This window comes from Ruditapes philippinarum, unplaced genomic scaffold (genome assembly GCF_026571515.1).
Source record: "Ruditapes philippinarum isolate M1 unplaced genomic scaffold, ASM2657151v2 ctg100_1_1_1_1, whole genome shotgun sequence".
Lineage (NCBI taxonomy): Eukaryota > Metazoa > Mollusca > Bivalvia > Venerida > Veneridae > Ruditapes > Ruditapes philippinarum.
The window spans coordinates 384761-403199 of record NW_026860686.1 but is presented as its reverse complement, the minus strand read 5'-3'; the positions used below and the strand labels follow the sequence as shown (position 1 = coordinate 403199).

The 18439-nt window shown below is 33.9% G+C and overlaps 1 protein-coding gene and 1 long non-coding RNA gene across 2 annotated transcripts; one reads left to right on the top strand and one right to left on the bottom strand.

The window, feature by feature from the left end:
* The first annotated feature begins 3263 nt into the window (after window positions 1-3263).
* On the top strand, window positions 3264-5130 carry LOC132713063 (uncharacterized). Its single transcript, XR_009623397.1, has 2 exons — window positions 3264-4045; window positions 4428-5130. It is a non-coding gene; the product is annotated as an uncharacterized LOC132713063 (long non-coding RNA).
* LOC132713061 (uncharacterized) lies at window positions 5072-13064 on the bottom strand. Its single transcript, XM_060695525.1, has 8 exons — window positions 11527-13064; window positions 9648-9755; window positions 9111-9340; window positions 7636-8737; window positions 6565-6730; window positions 6071-6357; window positions 5579-5764; window positions 5072-5252 (listed from the first exon to the last, which is right to left on the bottom strand). Exons 1-8 carry the CDS (start codon window positions 12679-12681, stop codon window positions 5214-5216), a joined length of 3273 nt encoding a protein of 1090 aa, XP_060551508.1. The 5' UTR covers window positions 12682-13064; the 3' UTR covers window positions 5072-5213.
* Between the last annotated feature and the right edge of the window lie 5375 nt (window positions 13065-18439).

Genomic DNA, 18439 nt, shown 5'->3' with positions numbered 1-18439 from the left:
CGTAAACCATACGGTAAACTTTGTTTAAATTTTGCATTCTTGTGTCTTTTAAGGTATATAACTGACCTATGTCGTCAATTTTATAGTTCCTTATAGTGCCTATTAGGGGGCTCATACCTTAAGTCATCTGTTGTGAAATAAAAATGTCAAGACCTTAGATTTTTGGCACGTAGCATTGCCAAGGAGACATCTACAAAAGTTAAACTTAAAAGTCACGCCCCTGGAGTCAAAAATGGCCCCTTTCTGGGAATCACTTATTTTATAATTATGCAGCCTGGAAAAGATAAAAAAAAACATACATGCATTCAATGTGACCTGTAACCTGGGTCATCATGGCCCTCTTCTTTCTGTAAACTAATCGTATCATGTAGCGAATAGTGCGACTTGATTTAGTTTACTTGTTGTTGAAACAAAGGTAATGAAAGGAAAACATTTAAATTTCATTCAGTTTTGAATACAAGAATACGAGTAATCTGCGAATAAGTATTGGCAAGTTATAAGTATTCTTGTCATGGACAACGCTGGTAATACTTGCCAGAATGACGATCTATTTGCTTGAAATCACCGGGCATTGTGATGTGTCAACATAAACACTATTCGCGAAAGTCTGTATTTTATAACCTGTAACGGTATCTTAGATACGAAGGTGCGTCAATATGAAATGCATTGTGAAGTATATTTTCATATTTAGCTGATGATTCTTTTGTTTATGTTAACTATGCTATGCTTCACTTGAAGCATCTGCTTTTAAATGATATTATTACAATCATGTTGCTAATCAATCGATTAAGAATTTTATTCACATTTAAAAATGTCGAGGGCTCTAATTTAAACAGACACCAAAATGTTAAAGAGCCACTGTTAAGTAGGGGTAGTTCTGTCACATCATAGTATCGTGTTAAGAAAAATTGCAGAAAAAACTGGTTTGAAAAGTTTGTATTTTCTGCATGACAGCGCTACCTGAACATATAGGCGCTATTGTATTATTTTTTTTTTCGAGAAAAATAAGTGACTGTCCTTTAAACATCCACCGTATTATCCAGACTTGACACCCTGTGGCTTTTTCCTCTGTCCAAGACTGAAATCTTGCAGGTCACCGCTACAACAGTAGAGACTTGGGCCAGCCATTTTTAGCTATTGAAAGGTACTGCCTGAGGAGGACTATGTTGAAGCTATTAAACGTTTAAAAGTTTCTGTAGATGGATATTATTTTGAAGAGTTGAAATAGAAAATTGTAAAATATTTGCACGGATAAAAATTATCACCGCTCTGTAATGCAAAATTAACCTTTTAAGGACATGACTGGTGACATTTTCGGGGTCCTTACTGAGGGCGGACGTACCCTCTTGAAGACAAACTACTTTACTCGAAACTGTTGAATATTTGTAAGCTGATTGATTTCTAGTTACACTATCCATATACATCCTTCTGCGAATAGAGTTGTCTGTATGAACACTTCGTTTTTGTGTATTATCATACGCCTGTTTGAAAAACAGGTCATATTATAGCCCTCCCCCCCCCCTTCTGGCGGAAGGCTGGACGGGCGGCTGGGTGGGCGGTGTCAAATATTTGTCCGGAGCATATCTCCTTCACCCATAGAAGAATTTTAATGAAACTTCATAGAAATGTTCACCACTATGAGAAGCCGTGTTGCACACAAAATCAGGCCTCTAGGTCAAAGGTCAAGATCACACTTAGGGGTCATTGAAAACGCTTGTCTGGAGCAAAACTTCTACATGCATAGAGGGATTTCAATATAACTTGGTACAAATGTTTACTATTGTGAGGCGGATTGTCGCGTGCAAAATTTATGTCCCTGCGGCCAAGGTCCACCGTTAGGCTTTCGCTGTCGAGTACGGACCCCGGACATCCTTAAAGTGTTAATTTTGTAGCACAAAGTGGTGATAATTTACCTGCATGTAATTTCCACGGAGTATTAGCCATAGATATGAACTTTGAGCCAAAAGTGGGTCACTGTACATCTAAATGTACAGTTACCTGTGACAACATGAAAGGATAGCTCTTACTAGGGCTGTTGGTGCCAGAAAAAGACCTGCCGTTCAAGTCGTCTAAATGAGGCTCACGCACCCTTGCACACCATCTTCGTCGACCCAAAGCCTCCCTTTATTAATATGAAAATGTAAATTCGATAATATCTTTACAAATAATGTTTTTTGGAACTTACAATATTGATAAATCTTCATTTAAGCATTATATTTATGATATAAAACCATGAAAAAAAAATGTGTTACGGGATCTCAGAACAAGAGACATAAAAAGGTCTGACTTGTATTATAACATTTATCAATTATTGATATACGAGTAAGTATCTATTTAAAAACGTCGTGTAATTTACTTTTCTATAGTACATGTAATTCATTTGCGTGAACTAATGAATTACCACTTGCACTTCGCCGCTGTGGTTCGAATCTCGACAGGGACTTTGAATTCTTTCATGTGAGGAAGCTATCTAGCTCGGTGGTTCTTTTCTTCTGTCAGTAAAGCTGGAAAGTCGCAATTTGAGCTATTCCGTGTTAGTCCGACGTAAAACCAAACAAAAAAATCAATGCAGAATATTTCAAACTTCAATCGCATCTAGACTTTCTTTTAAATTGAAAGGTTTATTTTTGACATTCTGTCAAATAACTTGACCACCATCTCACTTTAGACGTTTCTGGACTGTGTCCTTTTTTAACTTTCATTTAAATAATCTTAATGCGTCTATAATGACATGAATTTTACAGAGGTCAAATACATATGAGCCGCGTCACGACAAAACCAACATAGTGCATTTGCGACCAGCATGGATCCAGACCAGCCTGCGCATCCGCGCAGTCTTATCAGGATCCATGCTGTTCGCTATCAGTTTCTCTACTTGTTATAGGGTTGGTAAGCGAACAGCATGGGTCCTGATCAGACTGCGCGGATGCGCAGGCTGGTTTGTGCTGGTCGCAAACCCATTATGTTGGTTTTGTCGTGACGCGGCTCATATGATCAATCAAGAATAGCAGACTTGATTTCAACATTTTATGTTATGAAATATATCTGATGCAAATCAATACATATGATTTGCCACTGACCAAAATACTAAATGATCGATAGTTTTATAATATATGCATGTAAAATTAAGAAAAGTATAAACATCTATGAATTTCATAATTGAAAATAATCCTATGCATAAAAGAGAGATTGTGTATTCATTCATTTGTTAACAAATTAATTTTGTTTACTCTGTTGAATAGCTATATGTTTAAGTAATTAATTTCATAATAAAGTACATTAAAAATTTAAAAAATACACATTTCTTGTGTTTTTTTATAAAAGAAAATCGAATGTGAAGTTTTTAATTCCAGTACAGTAGGTAGATTCATGATCCAAAGAATATAGAACAATGCAATCTATAAAGATACAAAATTGACTACAAAGATCAATCGTGATTACATTGTTTGTCTAAACAATTTCTACAATTAACCGTTAAAAGGTGGTAATTTTATCTTAAAATCGAAACTTATTTGCATGGTTTAGGTAAAGGCATCTCCTCGTTATTGTATCACATATAGGAGGATTTAGAGAACATGCTTCATTTAGTTCCTTACTGGATTTATTTTATTGATTTAATTTACTAATTGGTCTCTGTATATTGTTAAAGGTTTAACAATAGCTGAGAAATCTGAATATGTATGAAATAGCTGAAAAGTAAAATGTTTAAAATATGGCGGAGAAATATTTACATACTTGACTTAGTAACCGCGCTACTTGGTAGGGATTGAAATAGTGTTTTTCAATTCTGTGAGAAAACTTGATAAAAGAATTGACAATGACTACAGGTGGGGTCAAGGACACTGTGGATAAAATAATAAGGACGCACAAGGTTGCTATTTTTTCTCGACAGGGATGTCCATACTGTCTTGGTGCACGGAATACCATAAGGAAATTTACAGGGAAGAGGCTATCTCAATCAGATGTCGCTTTTTATAATGTAGATAAAGAAAACGACTCAAGAGAAATGCAAAATTACCTTAAACTGATTACTGGGGCATCGTCGGTAATATAGTTATTGTTTAAATCTGGAGACTACACATTACTCATTCTTGATCTGTGATGGTTTATATAACTTTGAATCATCTTTTATGTAATTACTCGCTTTTAGGACTTTTAAGAGAGTTGGGTAATCGTAAACATTATTATACATTATTTAATTAAAATCTATTTTTCTACATGTAATATATATTAATTAAGACATAAATCAACTTATTCTTCACCAATAATTTTTCCTTTAAGTTGTTTTTAATGGTATGTTAACAAAGACAAGTCGAATTAATTATGTCAAATAAACTTAATTGTATAATATACTATGATACCGAGTTTAATTTGATATTAAAACGAAAGTATTGACGTGTTTAACCCCGAGACTATTTATTTCACAGGTACCGATTGTTTTCATTTACGGAAAGTTCATTGGTGGTCATGACAAATTGAAGTTAATGTACAGGACTGGTGACCTAGACGATCTCCTGAAAGCTGGTCCAACAATTAAACGATAAATCTGGAGACTCCAATGCTGCAATCGAAATTATTAACGAGAGACAAATAATAGGGCGCGACTTTCCGAGTGATTGGAAGTGACTATGTGCTTTATTGTGCCGTGTTGAATTGTCTTATTCAAATTGGTCATAGAGTTTTGGGAAGATAAAGGGTGTACATACAAATATATGACGCCATGTTTGTTATATTGTTAGACCATTGTTCAGTATAGGCAGGTCTTGAGTAAGAAGCCCTGACGCACCTTATAAAATTCTCGGCTTTTTGTTGAAAACAATTTGTTTAAATTTCTGTAATGAATTTGTCCACCTTCAAATTCGGAACAATACATTTGAAATTTAGTGTCTTTGATTAACAAACTACCAACAGTGGAGACTTTCGAGTCAAATACTAGTTTTGGTCCATCATGTAAACGGTTAAGGCTGTTTGTCCTCGGACGTTGTATCATCAACTTGATATTTCTACCCATGGGTTCAATATGTATCACAATATCATAAAACTGATGTGTCAATGCATTATGTAAACGAACTTTGATATCTAACGATATTTTTATTATTTACATTATTTGTGAATAAAAATTACATGTAACGTGTTTTTTTTCTTTCAAAATATAAACTGTTTATTGTTGTGTTCGTATTTTTGAAGTCCATCTAGGCAAAGTAACAACACGTTTAGTCCAAGTGTTCAGCTTCCCCGGCCATAGTGATTGCCTGAAAAACAAGAATATGCAATGTTTACCGTAAACAAAATACATCAAGCATAACAGTATAGACAAAAGCCCCGATGGATTTAAGGAAAACAGAAGTGGAAAACATGTAAAGGAAGCATGCTGTACTATTTGCTTTTGTTTGATGATTCTCATATATGTAGTAGAACCTGGACATTATACATGTATATGCGTTTCTGATTGATTTTCATATTAATACGTTAAGAGGAATTTTATTATGGTCTCCCTGTTCTATGATATAGTGTCTTTCAGTAACAAGAAAGTCTTACAAGTTCCTTTTAAATTTAATTATCGAGTATTGCACTTTACCCATTGGTAGAATGTAGCGGCTCCAGCACTGGCTATCTGAACAGTCTCCAGATCGAAACCTGACAGGATAGAGTGAACACGTTCCAAAACTGCCGGGGAAACTTTGTCAATGCTGAACTCAGCCACTCGCCGCTTTAACGCGTCTTTCCCTTTCTTCATTATCAGACTTTGTATCTTTGACCATTTCTGTTGGAAAGAAGATAATCGCATTGATAATTTCATTTAATAAAACTATAGACAAATAATGTCAAACATTTATATCATTCGTACAAGCCATTGTTGAATATAAAATTAATATAAATAATAAATTCTTAATGTAAGATGTCATCTTGATTTATCAATTATGTCAAAAAACGTTATATTACAAAGGATATATTAACATTTTGTAACTATAGAAAAATATAGCTGGATGAACTATTAGCACAGTAATTATGCAGACAAAATTAAAAAAAAAATTTTCGAACAACGACATAACAGTATCTAGAAACCGACCTTCAAGTCAGACTCCTTGTTCCCTAGTAGCAAGAAAGTTGCGGCCATTACACTATGTACCGGTTGAGGTGGTTTCGGATAGCTCCTCATTTCAGATATAGTTTTCTGATCCATAGCTAAAACCTCGTGCCGCAATCGTTTCAGACGTCGGAGTCGGGATCTAACCGCCTCTACCTTAACAGCAAGGTCGCCAAGACTTTGTCGAATACTGATATCGCTAGCACTAGAGCTGTGAAGAAGTTTCTCTAAAAGATCAAGGTCTTTTCTATCCATTGCCTCGCGAATATCTGCAATTTTACAAATATCTCATTGAACAAAAATGTAAATTCCTTCATTTTCGTATCATTAAAATATATTAGAATTCTGAAGTGAAGGACATGTTTATAAGGTAATTAGACTGTAAGAAAATAATGGTCGCACAACACGGCACGCTCGGTCAAGACAAACTCGAATTGTAAAGGGTATGTGTCCTTGTACAGATATAAAATACAAACCTCTGTTCAACCTCAGCGCTTGAAGCTTCTTCTTGGCCAAAGAAAGGTCCCCACGGTCTTCCATATTATGCTCATTAAACTTGTCTAACCAGTGTGACAGTATGTCAACGTCACCGTTCTCAGTTGCTGTAAGAAGCTCTGCACGTATGTCTGCTAATTCTGGGTCCTAATTCAAATCATGAAAATGTGTGTGAAATAGTTGAATACAGTTAGTTCAGCAAATTAACATTTTTAATGAAAGTGCAATGAATAGAAAATTAGTAATTTATTTCAGTAGAATTAACCCTTAGCCTGCTTGCGGCAACTGATTTTACTCATGTTGCCGGTACAGCATGTAATTTAGCCAGAACATCCCTGCCGTCCGATCGTGACGCTATTCAGTCATTAGTTATTTTGAAATTTTTACTTTAAATGATACGGTTTTGTCCACGTCATTTCTTATTTATCTATTTTGTTTCCAATGAATGCATATGAAATAAAATAAACGCAGTTGTATTGTTATACAGTTAAGCAAAAGACAATCATGAACATGTTATATATAGAGGATATTGAAGGAGTGTTAGTTCAATACTGAATTTATTGCACGAGTTGCATCAAATTATATTATGCGAGCCTCTGGCGAGCATAATATTATTTTATTCAACGAGTGCAATAAATTCAGTATTGAACTTACACTAATTCAATATCCTCTATTTATCACATACCCAAAATAATGACCGTTTAAAGTGAAATAAGAGTCCTTTTTCATTGACGCGCCTATAGTATAACGCTAACATTTAGCGCGTCTTTACACTATGTTTGTATAAGGCTAATGACGTCACGCCAAAATATATGCACGGTTGTGCAATACCATATTTACGGAGTCGCAAAATCGGCACGGGTGTGTGATAAAGGAGGTAAATACTCATGGGGACAAATGATTTAAAACGCAAATAACATGCACACATCTAGTTAGTTGAAGTAAACAATCGACACTGGGCGCTTTTATAACATCAAAATTGACAAAACTAGGTCACACAAATATGACACATAATTATTTTACAATCATTTTCTATAAATCATTTAAGTTACCTCAACAATTTGCGTCCTGTGCATTAGAAAGTTGCAAACATTCTTGCGGTCCCCCGTCTCCTCTTTCACGTAAATCTGCAATGCATATTCCCCTTCCCCTGGAGGTGATACCTTTACAATCACCGTGTCCTCGTCCGTTTCTGTGACAACATGACTACATAACTCATCTGATGATTGGTTATTTGTAATTAAATCTGCTTCCATTTCAATTGTTTTGTCTTTTGGCATAGCAAAGCGTAGATGTGTTACAGTATCATCATCTAAACTTACAATTGGTTGTTTGAAACTGAGACTTTCCATTCCAACTTCATCCAGAGCTTCTCCGGGACCCCATACGATATGTGGAACAATCGGCAATGGTTCACATTCTGGCATTACTTCGGAGCAAATTATCTTATAGTCGCATATCCAATCAGTCTTCAAAGGTCGTTTTGGATCTGTGCAATGTATCTCCAGATTAAAAACACCAATGATAGGAAACCGGAGCTCGAACACGGCAGTGCTTTCATGGACGTAATGTAGAATATATCGACTTAATAGCATAACGTCATATTCACCTTCTGATTCTACTTGGTGTCGTGCAAAAAGCTTATAACCAAATTTATACCGCTTTCCTCTGTCAGACGGAACGCCGATTTTCACTTCCGCTTTTCCATTATTTGAACGTACTGTACATGAATGATTACCTTGAACTGACAATTCTAAGTCATAGAAAGATGCCTGTAAGAAGGGTAAATCTTCATATTCGGGCTTTGATAACGGTTTATGTAACAACTGCCATAGATCGTCATCAGGAAAGCATTTTGTGATAAACTTATCAGGATCGGTCAAGAAATAGAAATCATTCTGTTCAACTTCACGTTTCATATCTGGAATATTATCATCCGTATGAAACGTGTCGCTTTCGACAATTGTCCAGCGTCCTGTTTGATAGCCGTTGACCGTATGTGTGGCCCAGTATGGATGAACTAGGTGCCAGCCTTCCTCAATGTATACTGCATTCCAGGAGTTTTTACATTTTTTGTGAGTTACTTTATCACCAGCTTTATAATTTACACCCTTTCCTATCCCATGTATTACAGTGCACATTATATCAGCTTTTCTGTAAAGGAAGATTTGTTAGAATATATAGTACTATATACAAAGTCTAAATAAACTATTGAACCTTATTTTCATATTACATGTATCAAGTACAGGTACTGTATTTTCCTTTACACATGCACTAGCCATCATCTTAACACATAATCAGTATATTGCATCTTCAAAATGTAACATTGTATTAATTGATATATGGCTGAATGACAAGAAATAATTTTACTTATTTAAGTAAATACTGAAAATTATTTGTCTTGTTGTCGAGGGAATATGACAATTTTGCTTTTGTGCCAAAAAAAATAGCAGCATATTCTAACCGGTCGCCATTATCCTTAAATGGGCGCGGAGGGCTGCAAATGACTGATGATGCATGACATTACCTGCATAACTTAGCAAACAATTCAGCATAGGTTGCTTTGTTTTGTCCGATATTGAAGAGAAATCCACGTGGTGTGTGCAAGCTCCGGTACGCCGGAAGTACACTCAGTGGTATTTGTTGAGTTACCAGCCAGCAGTATAAAGCTCGAACTTTGGCAATGTCAGTGGAAAGGTCTTCCAACAAAATTCTTAACAGCTCGTCAAAACTATTTAGCAGTGACACGTTGGTAACCTAGACATAATATACAAAGTTGATTACGTTTTAATATTCCAGTATTAAATTTATTAAATGATAATTGTGGAGCATTCTTTTAACACTATATGTCGACGCTTTTTATGCTTTGAACATTTTGAACGGTAATAAAAGTAAAGTAAGAGCGGTAAATAATTCAAAGAGAAGTATGAATATAAGCAAATCGATGATGCCCTCAGAAAACAGAGCGAATATCGTTAAGCGTTTCCGAAAAAAAAAATCATTTCACAGATAATTTTCTATTTTCCGTACTTATTCTTTAATTATTGGTGATTAAATACTTTACCTCCGCTACCTTCTGGTCTATATGCACAAAATCTTTGGGGTTATATATATCAGCCCGTGTTTTGCTTGGTGGTTGTGGAACAGGGTAACCGTCTTCTTCATCGGGAACCTGTACGCAGAATGACAAAACGAATAGTAGTGATATAAGTCAGTCATTTTAGGCTTACTAAGCTTGGAAGTCAAACAACTGGCGTTCCTTGTTTCAGAAATAAGATAACATGTATAAAGTGTTTGATCTTTTCTATATACACTTAACATGAATGGGGAAAAAAACGAGTTACCAAACATTTGCATGACATAAATACAAAAAAAAAGAAAACAAATTAAGAAGAATTAAAACAAAGAAAAAACACGTCACAAGATTATTTTGGAGATGTTCAATGATAAGATGTAATGAATACAACATGAAAACAAAGATAATATTATAGCCTTGCAAACCTGTAAGAAAACTTTATTTTTTTGAACAAATGCCATATTATTTCAACTCACAATTCTATTTTACTGACGCATTTTCTAGCTACTGAGATAAGGTTGTCTCCCTTGAAATTATTTGTTTGTTGCTCAACGTGTATATAATACCCGTTTTTGTTGTAGACCGAGTACCCATTCATTAATTAATATCGGTTTGAAACATAGCCATGAATTTCAACATTTCGTAAGCTTAAAGAATCGAGTGTGTATTTTTTAAAAGGTCCGTAAACTATATCAGTGATATAAAAAATCTGAGCTGGAAATTGATGTGTTATACACGATTTTAACTCCATCCTTGCTGGTATGGCTTTAATAATAATTATAATAATAATAACATTATACTTGTAGTGGTCAATAAAAATTACGAAAAAACATATAATAATAACTTTCTAAAAAAATAATACATCAATAACTTGTTGATTGAAAATATTGAAAAATATTTCATTGTAATAAAGACATTTCAATCTCAAAATCACATTTTTTATTCTGAAAATGTAATTAGTACTTGTGGTTTCCCTCGAACCACGTTTCCCTCGAACCACGTATATCATTTGGGTACGAGGATTTCGTTTTTTCAGGCAATAATATATAAAACGTAGATTAAAACGGTTTTTACTTTGAAGTATCACGAAGCGTTTAAGGTTTCCTTGATATCTCACACCATTTTATTATTGTGATCTGTTTCCCAAAAAAAATGTTGATTTAGACAAATAGGCTTATATTTAGAATATATTTGTGTGGATTTTCTGTTATAAATTTTATCTGTTTAAAGTATTATCATAGCTATATGATTGTGTCATGCTGAAGCCAGGATGACATTATCAATTGTAAATATTTTCGTCAAGTTAAATTATCAGACAAAGACTTGATAACAGGTAGTTTATCGTGTATTTATCAAATCTTGACTAAAAGTAATCTTTAACTGTTCAACTATCAAAAATGTACATCCTAGAGTGTTTGCATCTGCATGAATCATTAGTACAGTGCATGATACAACTCGAGTTTGTAAATAAAATACTCGTAATCTTAGGGAAGTTTTTCAAACAAACCAAGATAACCATAAATTAATTCGAGTTTTCAAGCAAACCAAGAAACCGTCCACTTACTCGAGTTTTCAAAAAAAAAAAAAAAAAAAAAAAAAACCGTAAACTTTCTCGAGTTTTCAAACAAACCAAGAACCCGTAAATTTACTCGAGTTTTCAAGCAAACAAAGACACCGTAAACTTACTGGAGTTTTCAAACAATCCAAGAAACCGTAAACTAACTCGAGTTTATAAGCAAACCAAGAACCCGTAAATTTACTCGAGTTTTCAAGCAAAGCTTACTCGAATTCCCGATCATAACTCGTTATAATCTGTAAAAGTTTGTATTTTATAAACATGGTTTATTTTCTATAAAATAATTCATACCGCTTTCTTCCTTTCCGGCAATTTCATAGCATCAACATCAAGACTCTTTAGATAATCAGAAAGGTCACGTGTGTGCTGAGAAGAAGCTACATTTTCGCGCCAAGCATTTGTAGGAGTCTGAACAGCAGAAGATGGCGCAGACCTGTAAAGTCCAGATTTTGTTTTCTCTCTGAACGACTGAGATTTCTTTAAACCTTTAGGGTAATTTCTTTTGTAATCTGATGATTCCATATCTGCGACATTTGTTCCACTTACAGTGAAACTTCTGGGTCTTTTAGCCAGCTCCCTGCCAGGAGTTACCGGTCGTGGAATTTGACTCGGTCGAGCCGATTTCAATGTTTCTACTTCTTTACATTTGCTTTTGTTTGCAGCCTTCGCTTTGTGTGAAGAATTCTCAGAATCATAATCGGAGGAAGTTTTTGATGTCACGCTCATACTACTTCCGCGTCCATTACTTACACCGACAGAATCGAGTGAAACGCTACTAGAAGTACGGGTTCGAGTTGAGGTTTCCTTAGATAATTTTCTTTCTCTTAGGCTCGGATTATTCCCATTTGATTTAGGTTTCGAATTACGTTCTGGTTGGTCGTTGTGGCAACATGTATGCGGGGTTCTTTTTCTTTCATACAAAGACAGACATCTTCTCAACTGGACTTCAGATTCGTCTTTTCTTTCTTCGGGGCTAAATGAGTGGATTGTTTGTGAGCGTGGTATTTTTTTAGTGTCTCTTGGTTGTGTCTTTGATGAAGATACGACTGCATTTGCCAGACTTTTTCTGGTTGGTGTTTTCAGACTTGAGCTCCGGGAAAGTGGCAGTTTTCTGTCATTTGGCTTTACTGGTTCATGATTACAATGATCGCACCCATAGTTTAACGAAAATGACCTTTGATGACGTACAATCTCAGTAAGGAGAACTTTGTCAGGAATGATCAAACACTGCATTCCCTCTGTCCGACTGAAGGAGCCATTTCCTCCGGGGAACAATTCCTCTAGTGTGTTACGTGACATGTCCAGTACCATGTTATCCAGCGAGGAACTAACCGGTTTCTTGGAATCCTTTGGAAGCCTACTGACATGTCCTTCCTGATTATGACCCTTGTCCTTCATAGACATTGACATCGAGCGGAAAAGTGAATTTCTTTTTAAATAATCCATGTTTTCACAAAATAATCCGGAAAATGTCAACTTAATTATAATCTAGCTTTCGAACGATATTTTCACAACAAATGTTAACTCATATCAACTTTATCCAGTAGAAAACAATCTATATGAACATCACCGCCGGTCTTTGCTCGAAAAGACCAGAGGGTCTTCTTCCTGATGACCAGTGTAATTGAAGGCCATGCGCCCTCTATCGAACAGATTGACGTTTTGTTATGATGTATCGCTTTTTTTCTCTCACTGATGAATAATTTATTCTACCTGATTCGCGAATGTTTATTGGTATACAATATAGGTGTTAATCTCGTTTGTTTTATTTTATCAATTATTTATACATGTATCACCCTGGCTTATCAAGGACCACAGTACAGAGCAGGGCATGTTTTTAGATTAAACGAGTATTTTTTAAACCAAGTTTAAGATGACCTTTTTTGTTCTTATTATCTTCGGCTTAACATTGAAAGATGTAAAAAATTATCTCATACAGGGAAAAAAACTCTATCATCAGATTTTTCATGCAGTGGTTTCATAATATTACAGCAATGCATTTTATTTCAATGTCTAGAGTCTATAACTTAGTACATTTTTGCACAAGGTCTAACAAGAATTAGCTCTGCATATGAAAGAAACTTCTAAATTGCAGTTTATTTATTTTTTTTTTTTTATTTATTTATTTATTTATTTATTTATTTATTTATTTATTTATTTATTTATTTATTTATTTATTTATTTATTTATTTATTTATTTATTTATTTCATCTATCGTTTATCTTTGAAGACAACAAAAGAAATAAATATGATTTAATGATATAAGATATGTGGCTTGCTTTTAAATTCTCTTTTATCTTTCGTTTTAATTACAATTTTATTAACATTTTATATTGGTAAAGTTACATGGTTTATCACCGTTATTGGCCGTGGGATATAACATGTCTATCATAGCCAGCCGTCAGCCGGGTATGTAAGTGATAACATGACATCCAATGTTGACAGCAAGATAATTTAACACACAATTATACAAATTATGTATAATATCCAATTATTATCTAATTTAATATACAATATATAACAGATATATGACATATTTGCTAACGTGATATAAACATGCACATTGTCAGTCGTCGTGTACCATATGTTTATTTTTATAAGTGCACTTTATGTAAAACATTCTCGTGAGAATTTGATTCATAATAATGTGACACAGGTCAAATTCTAAAGGAACGTAAAATGGTTGTTATTTAATGCAGTAATCAAAATTCTCAGCTATTCTGCAAATTGCTGCATTTTCCAATAATATCATTTTATCAACATGGTACAATCAAATGACTAATCTTTTTACATTGCCCTTGCTCCCTGAAAATGGAGTTCAATCACAGTCCGTCATTTTTGTAATCTGATCTGGAAATAATTGAATTTATGTTTTCCAATTTCAAACATTCCTCTTAATTTTCATAGGCATTTTCCCCATTCATTTATTACAGAAAACATTGTATCTACGTACTGAATAACAAGGTAACAACGTCGTACAATTATTTTATTTAAAGAAAAATGACATTTTAGCTGTTTAGCTGACAAACTCTTTCAAATTCTGAAAGGGGCTTTAGTAATGCACTAGAGTAATTCACAACTGTTTTTCTAAAAAGTATCATAATATAGAAAGAGATACGATTCTACATGACAATACAATTATGATTATATATCTTATCTATATGTATCTTATATCTGGAAGGCTATTTTAAAATTAGAATGAAAATAACATTTGAATTAATTACATGTCATCTAAGATGCACGCTCAGATAAATGGAAAAAAGAGAGTTAATTTCAAACTACCTTACGAAGGTGAAACAGTTTCACATGTAGAATGTACATGTATATAAATTACGTCTGTTTAACAGACTCATTCTAAAACTCGTGCTAAATACAGCTACTTTTAACGAAATATTTCTTCTATTCAAGCAAGTTACTAATTCAGTACATTAGAAGTATCTAACGATGAATTGTTCAACCTGTTTAGCATTCACGTTAATTCGGTTTTGTCTCGAAATTAAGTTTTGAGACCTTTTTAGTTACAGAGGAAAATCTAGAAACATTTTAAAGCTTTACAGGCTTAAACAACACACAACTAGACGTAGTGCACTGCAATGCAATTCAATGCAATACAATGATATTTCACAATATGGTACGATTCGGCCATACGAATTATACGATTCGATAAAATACGATGCGACACAATAAATTGTTATGCAATATGATACAATGCAATACAGTGCGAAGAAATGGACAGAAAATCTCTAATATCAAACTATATAATCTTCATATGATGAAGGATAGGCTCTTTAACTAATTAAAACTTACAGCATTTCCGATCGGTTTCTGCACAGGCAGCGACGGCCGACGCTGCAGACTGCGTGTCCTGGATAGTTGCTTAGCAACCGTTACATGCTTAGATTCCTTCTTGGTGATGACTCTTGACCCCTTCCTGGAGATAACCTTTGATTCGGCGGTTGAATGTGTCCTTACAAGACTTTTTGTTGACGCTTTATTATTTAGTTTTATCTTAGACATACGTTTTTACCTGAAAAAGGGTATACAAGATTTGTGTATGTTAATTCAGGAAATAATAAGGATTCACCATGGTAACAAATGTAGCATATGTGAACATGGTTGCGACAAGTAGAGCAATACTCTAGTGGTAACATGGTATGATAACAGTTTAAGAATTGCGAGTTTGATCCCCGCGAGTCCGCGCTGACTCCAACTAAATATTATAAAAGTTATCCGCCCCGGAAAATCTTAAAAATCAAAAGGATACAATGCATTTTGATAGAAGCATAAGATAATATATTGACATTAATAAATAATAACAGAATAAAAATCAAAGAAATATAATCTTAATGGACCGAGTCACCTTAATTAATTATAGGTCCCGATAGCGGCTTTTACCCAAGGAGTATTGATATTGCGCTGTCAAATATGTATAAAAATGTTTACAACAACTTACAAAATGAAGAAAAATATATAAATTAGGGCTATATTTCTTTTGTCAAGTGCAACTAGGCCAACCTTGAAATACATATCGCCTTTTATCTAAGAATAAAATTGAGCACAGTGAAAAACAACCTCAATTAAGTAGATCATGCAGATTCTTTTTCATTATTAAGAAGTTGTATTGGAATAAAGACCAAAGTTCAATTAAAGCTACGATATCAAAATCTACAATTCTTTTTCTTTTATTTTTGCTGTGAAATTAATTTATAGTTACCTTTTTAAACTAAACCTTTCTATCATGTCCATTTCCATTCTACTCCTGAATAAACGTTGTAGTTAAGTGACATCATAAACGCAGCGTCTTTGACGTCAAAAAACGTCATAAATCATTACTCTTCATATACTTTTTAAACATCCATCAAATTAAGCTACGTCATTTTTTTTGCGTCATATCATCAGACTTAGACTTTATTAAGAACAACATAGAAGATATGATTTAAAGATTTAAATGAATATGAAGGGTTTTGTCTTATCATTGAGTCATAGATGTATATGTTACTAAGAAGCACTCTGCTCTACTCAAGCGTTAACTCAAGAATACTTAAAACCTTTATTCGCAACATTTGGAATGGCGAGGAAGAATACACATATCACCTCATAACACCATGGAACTATATTGCATTCTCTCCGAATTTTTAATAATCATATAAAATTTCATTCTGGATACAATAAATCAATTACCCATGTCTCAATATAATAATAGAAATGCAGAAAAGAATAGAATTGCTTCACAGAATCACGGTCAGTTTATTGATGACACTTCTGTCATATTTTGTATTCCTTTACACTAATGGTCTACTAACATGCCTTTCAGAGGACTTGTTTAGTTTTTCTTTTACACAATATTAGAATCAGATATATCATATTACCAACAGCTGTCCGGAATGTTAATAAATGAATCGACATAGTGCACTATACAAGTATTTAAGGAATGTGACGGTGTGAACTTACAACTTTACACTATATAGAAAACGTTTGGACATATGTTAAACATTCAAACAAATAAAATCATACTTATTGAGAAAACCATCCACCAAACTTGAAAAATGGTGCAACTTTATTTTCACTCTATTGTTTAAATAGAAAATACATGGTCAATATTTAGCAGAACAGTCATTGCAATAGATGTTTGCTGATAAGATTTTCTACGGAATAAACTGAAAACTAAAACTGTTGTTCCTGTCTGTATTCAAGTATATTGAAGAAAAAACAGAAGCCACATTTTGATGAAACATCGCACGCCAGTAAGGTTTATTCTGTACATTCTGCTCTTATAAAAAGATCAAATAGATACCGCCCGGTTAGCGTAAATTAGTACCACCACAAAAATCGACTTGCATGCATACAGGGTCTTTCAAATATTTGAAAGACCCTGATACATATCAAGTATTATTCAGTTCAAACTTTATATGGTCACCTTTTGGTTGATAATAACATTTATGGCCATGAATGGGTGACATATCCGAGGTCAGTACTCTCAGTGCCTGAAAGGGCCGATGGACCCTCATAAAATCCGGCGACCCGAGTTCGATTCCCGGACGGTGTAGGTCACTTTCGTCGTTTGTTCATGAAATCCTTTCTACGGTCATTGATATATCCGATGAACAGTAGTATAAAACAGACCCTAAAGAAAGTGAAGGCAGGCAACTAGTACTGGTAAACCGTTCGACTGTCTGCTGAGGCTGAACTGTGTTTTGGTAAATTTAATGTTGCTTACTGTCGTGATTCGGAGTGTAAACTACCACCATCATGATGTGGAAGACTACACTTTCAATAAACGTTTAAATAGTGTTCTATACTGTTGTCGTGACAGACTAATAATATCTTGTGACATCACTTGTGAAAGTCAAGCGGACAGGAAAATTATAAACCTGTCCTTTAGTTACATATAAAAACGATTTAAGAAGGAATTCATACACAAAATTGAAACCATTTCAGTTGAACATTTATTAACGCACTATGTACATTGATTATCCACATGTACATTGATTATCCACGTTACTTTGGACATTACACAAGAGAGCCGAAAAGGGCCTAGATTGCTCACCTGAAATCCATTGTAGACATGTTCAGAATTTTCTTCGGAGCAGCAAAAGCAGATCATTTGGTTACAACTCATTTAGTCAATCAATGTTTAAGTTTGATATCAGTCACAGTGATAACACTCTCATAATTAATTATTCATTTCATATTGCTACATGCATCATACTCAGATTGTCAGCTCATTCTATACTATAATAATTTGTTTATTACTTTTAAACTGTTAGTCCCTTTAATACAATATGCACTGTGCATGTCAATATACTTTGCTTTAATTTGTCATCTTATTGTATAGTTCTCAATCTTGCTACTTTTATTTCATGCCTAAATCTGCTACTTGTTTTAAATGTTTTTACTTTTCAGATCTGTTATATGTTAGTAAATATGTTTTATGTCTCTGTTATTGTCGGCAAATAGCTTATTAGCTAATGTTTCTTGTAATAAGTAAACTGACTTAAAATAAAGTTTCTTGTATGTGAACTTTAGATAAATATTCAAAAAGTAAATCACTTTTCATTATCAAATATCAAAGTTCAATATCATATATCAAATTGTACCTCAGAATATCGAGAAGATTCACTAACTTATAGCATTTGTGATTTTAATTCAAAAGAAAAGCATAAAATACCTAAAGTATATTTCACATTTAGAATTTGAACTTCTA

Coding starts and splice junctions, on each gene's coding strand:
- LOC132713061 (XM_060695525.1), bottom strand. CDS start 12,681: ATGGATTATTTAAAAAGAAATTCACTTTTCCGCTCGATGTCAATGTCT. Junction 9,756..11,526: donor TGCCGGAAAGGAAGAAAGCG/GTATGAATTATT, acceptor TTCTGCGTACAG/GTTCCCGATGAAGAAGACGG. Junction 5,253..5,578: donor CCGCTACATTCTACCAATGG/GTAAAGTGCAAT, acceptor CTTGTTTTTCAG/GCAATCACTATGGCCGGGGA.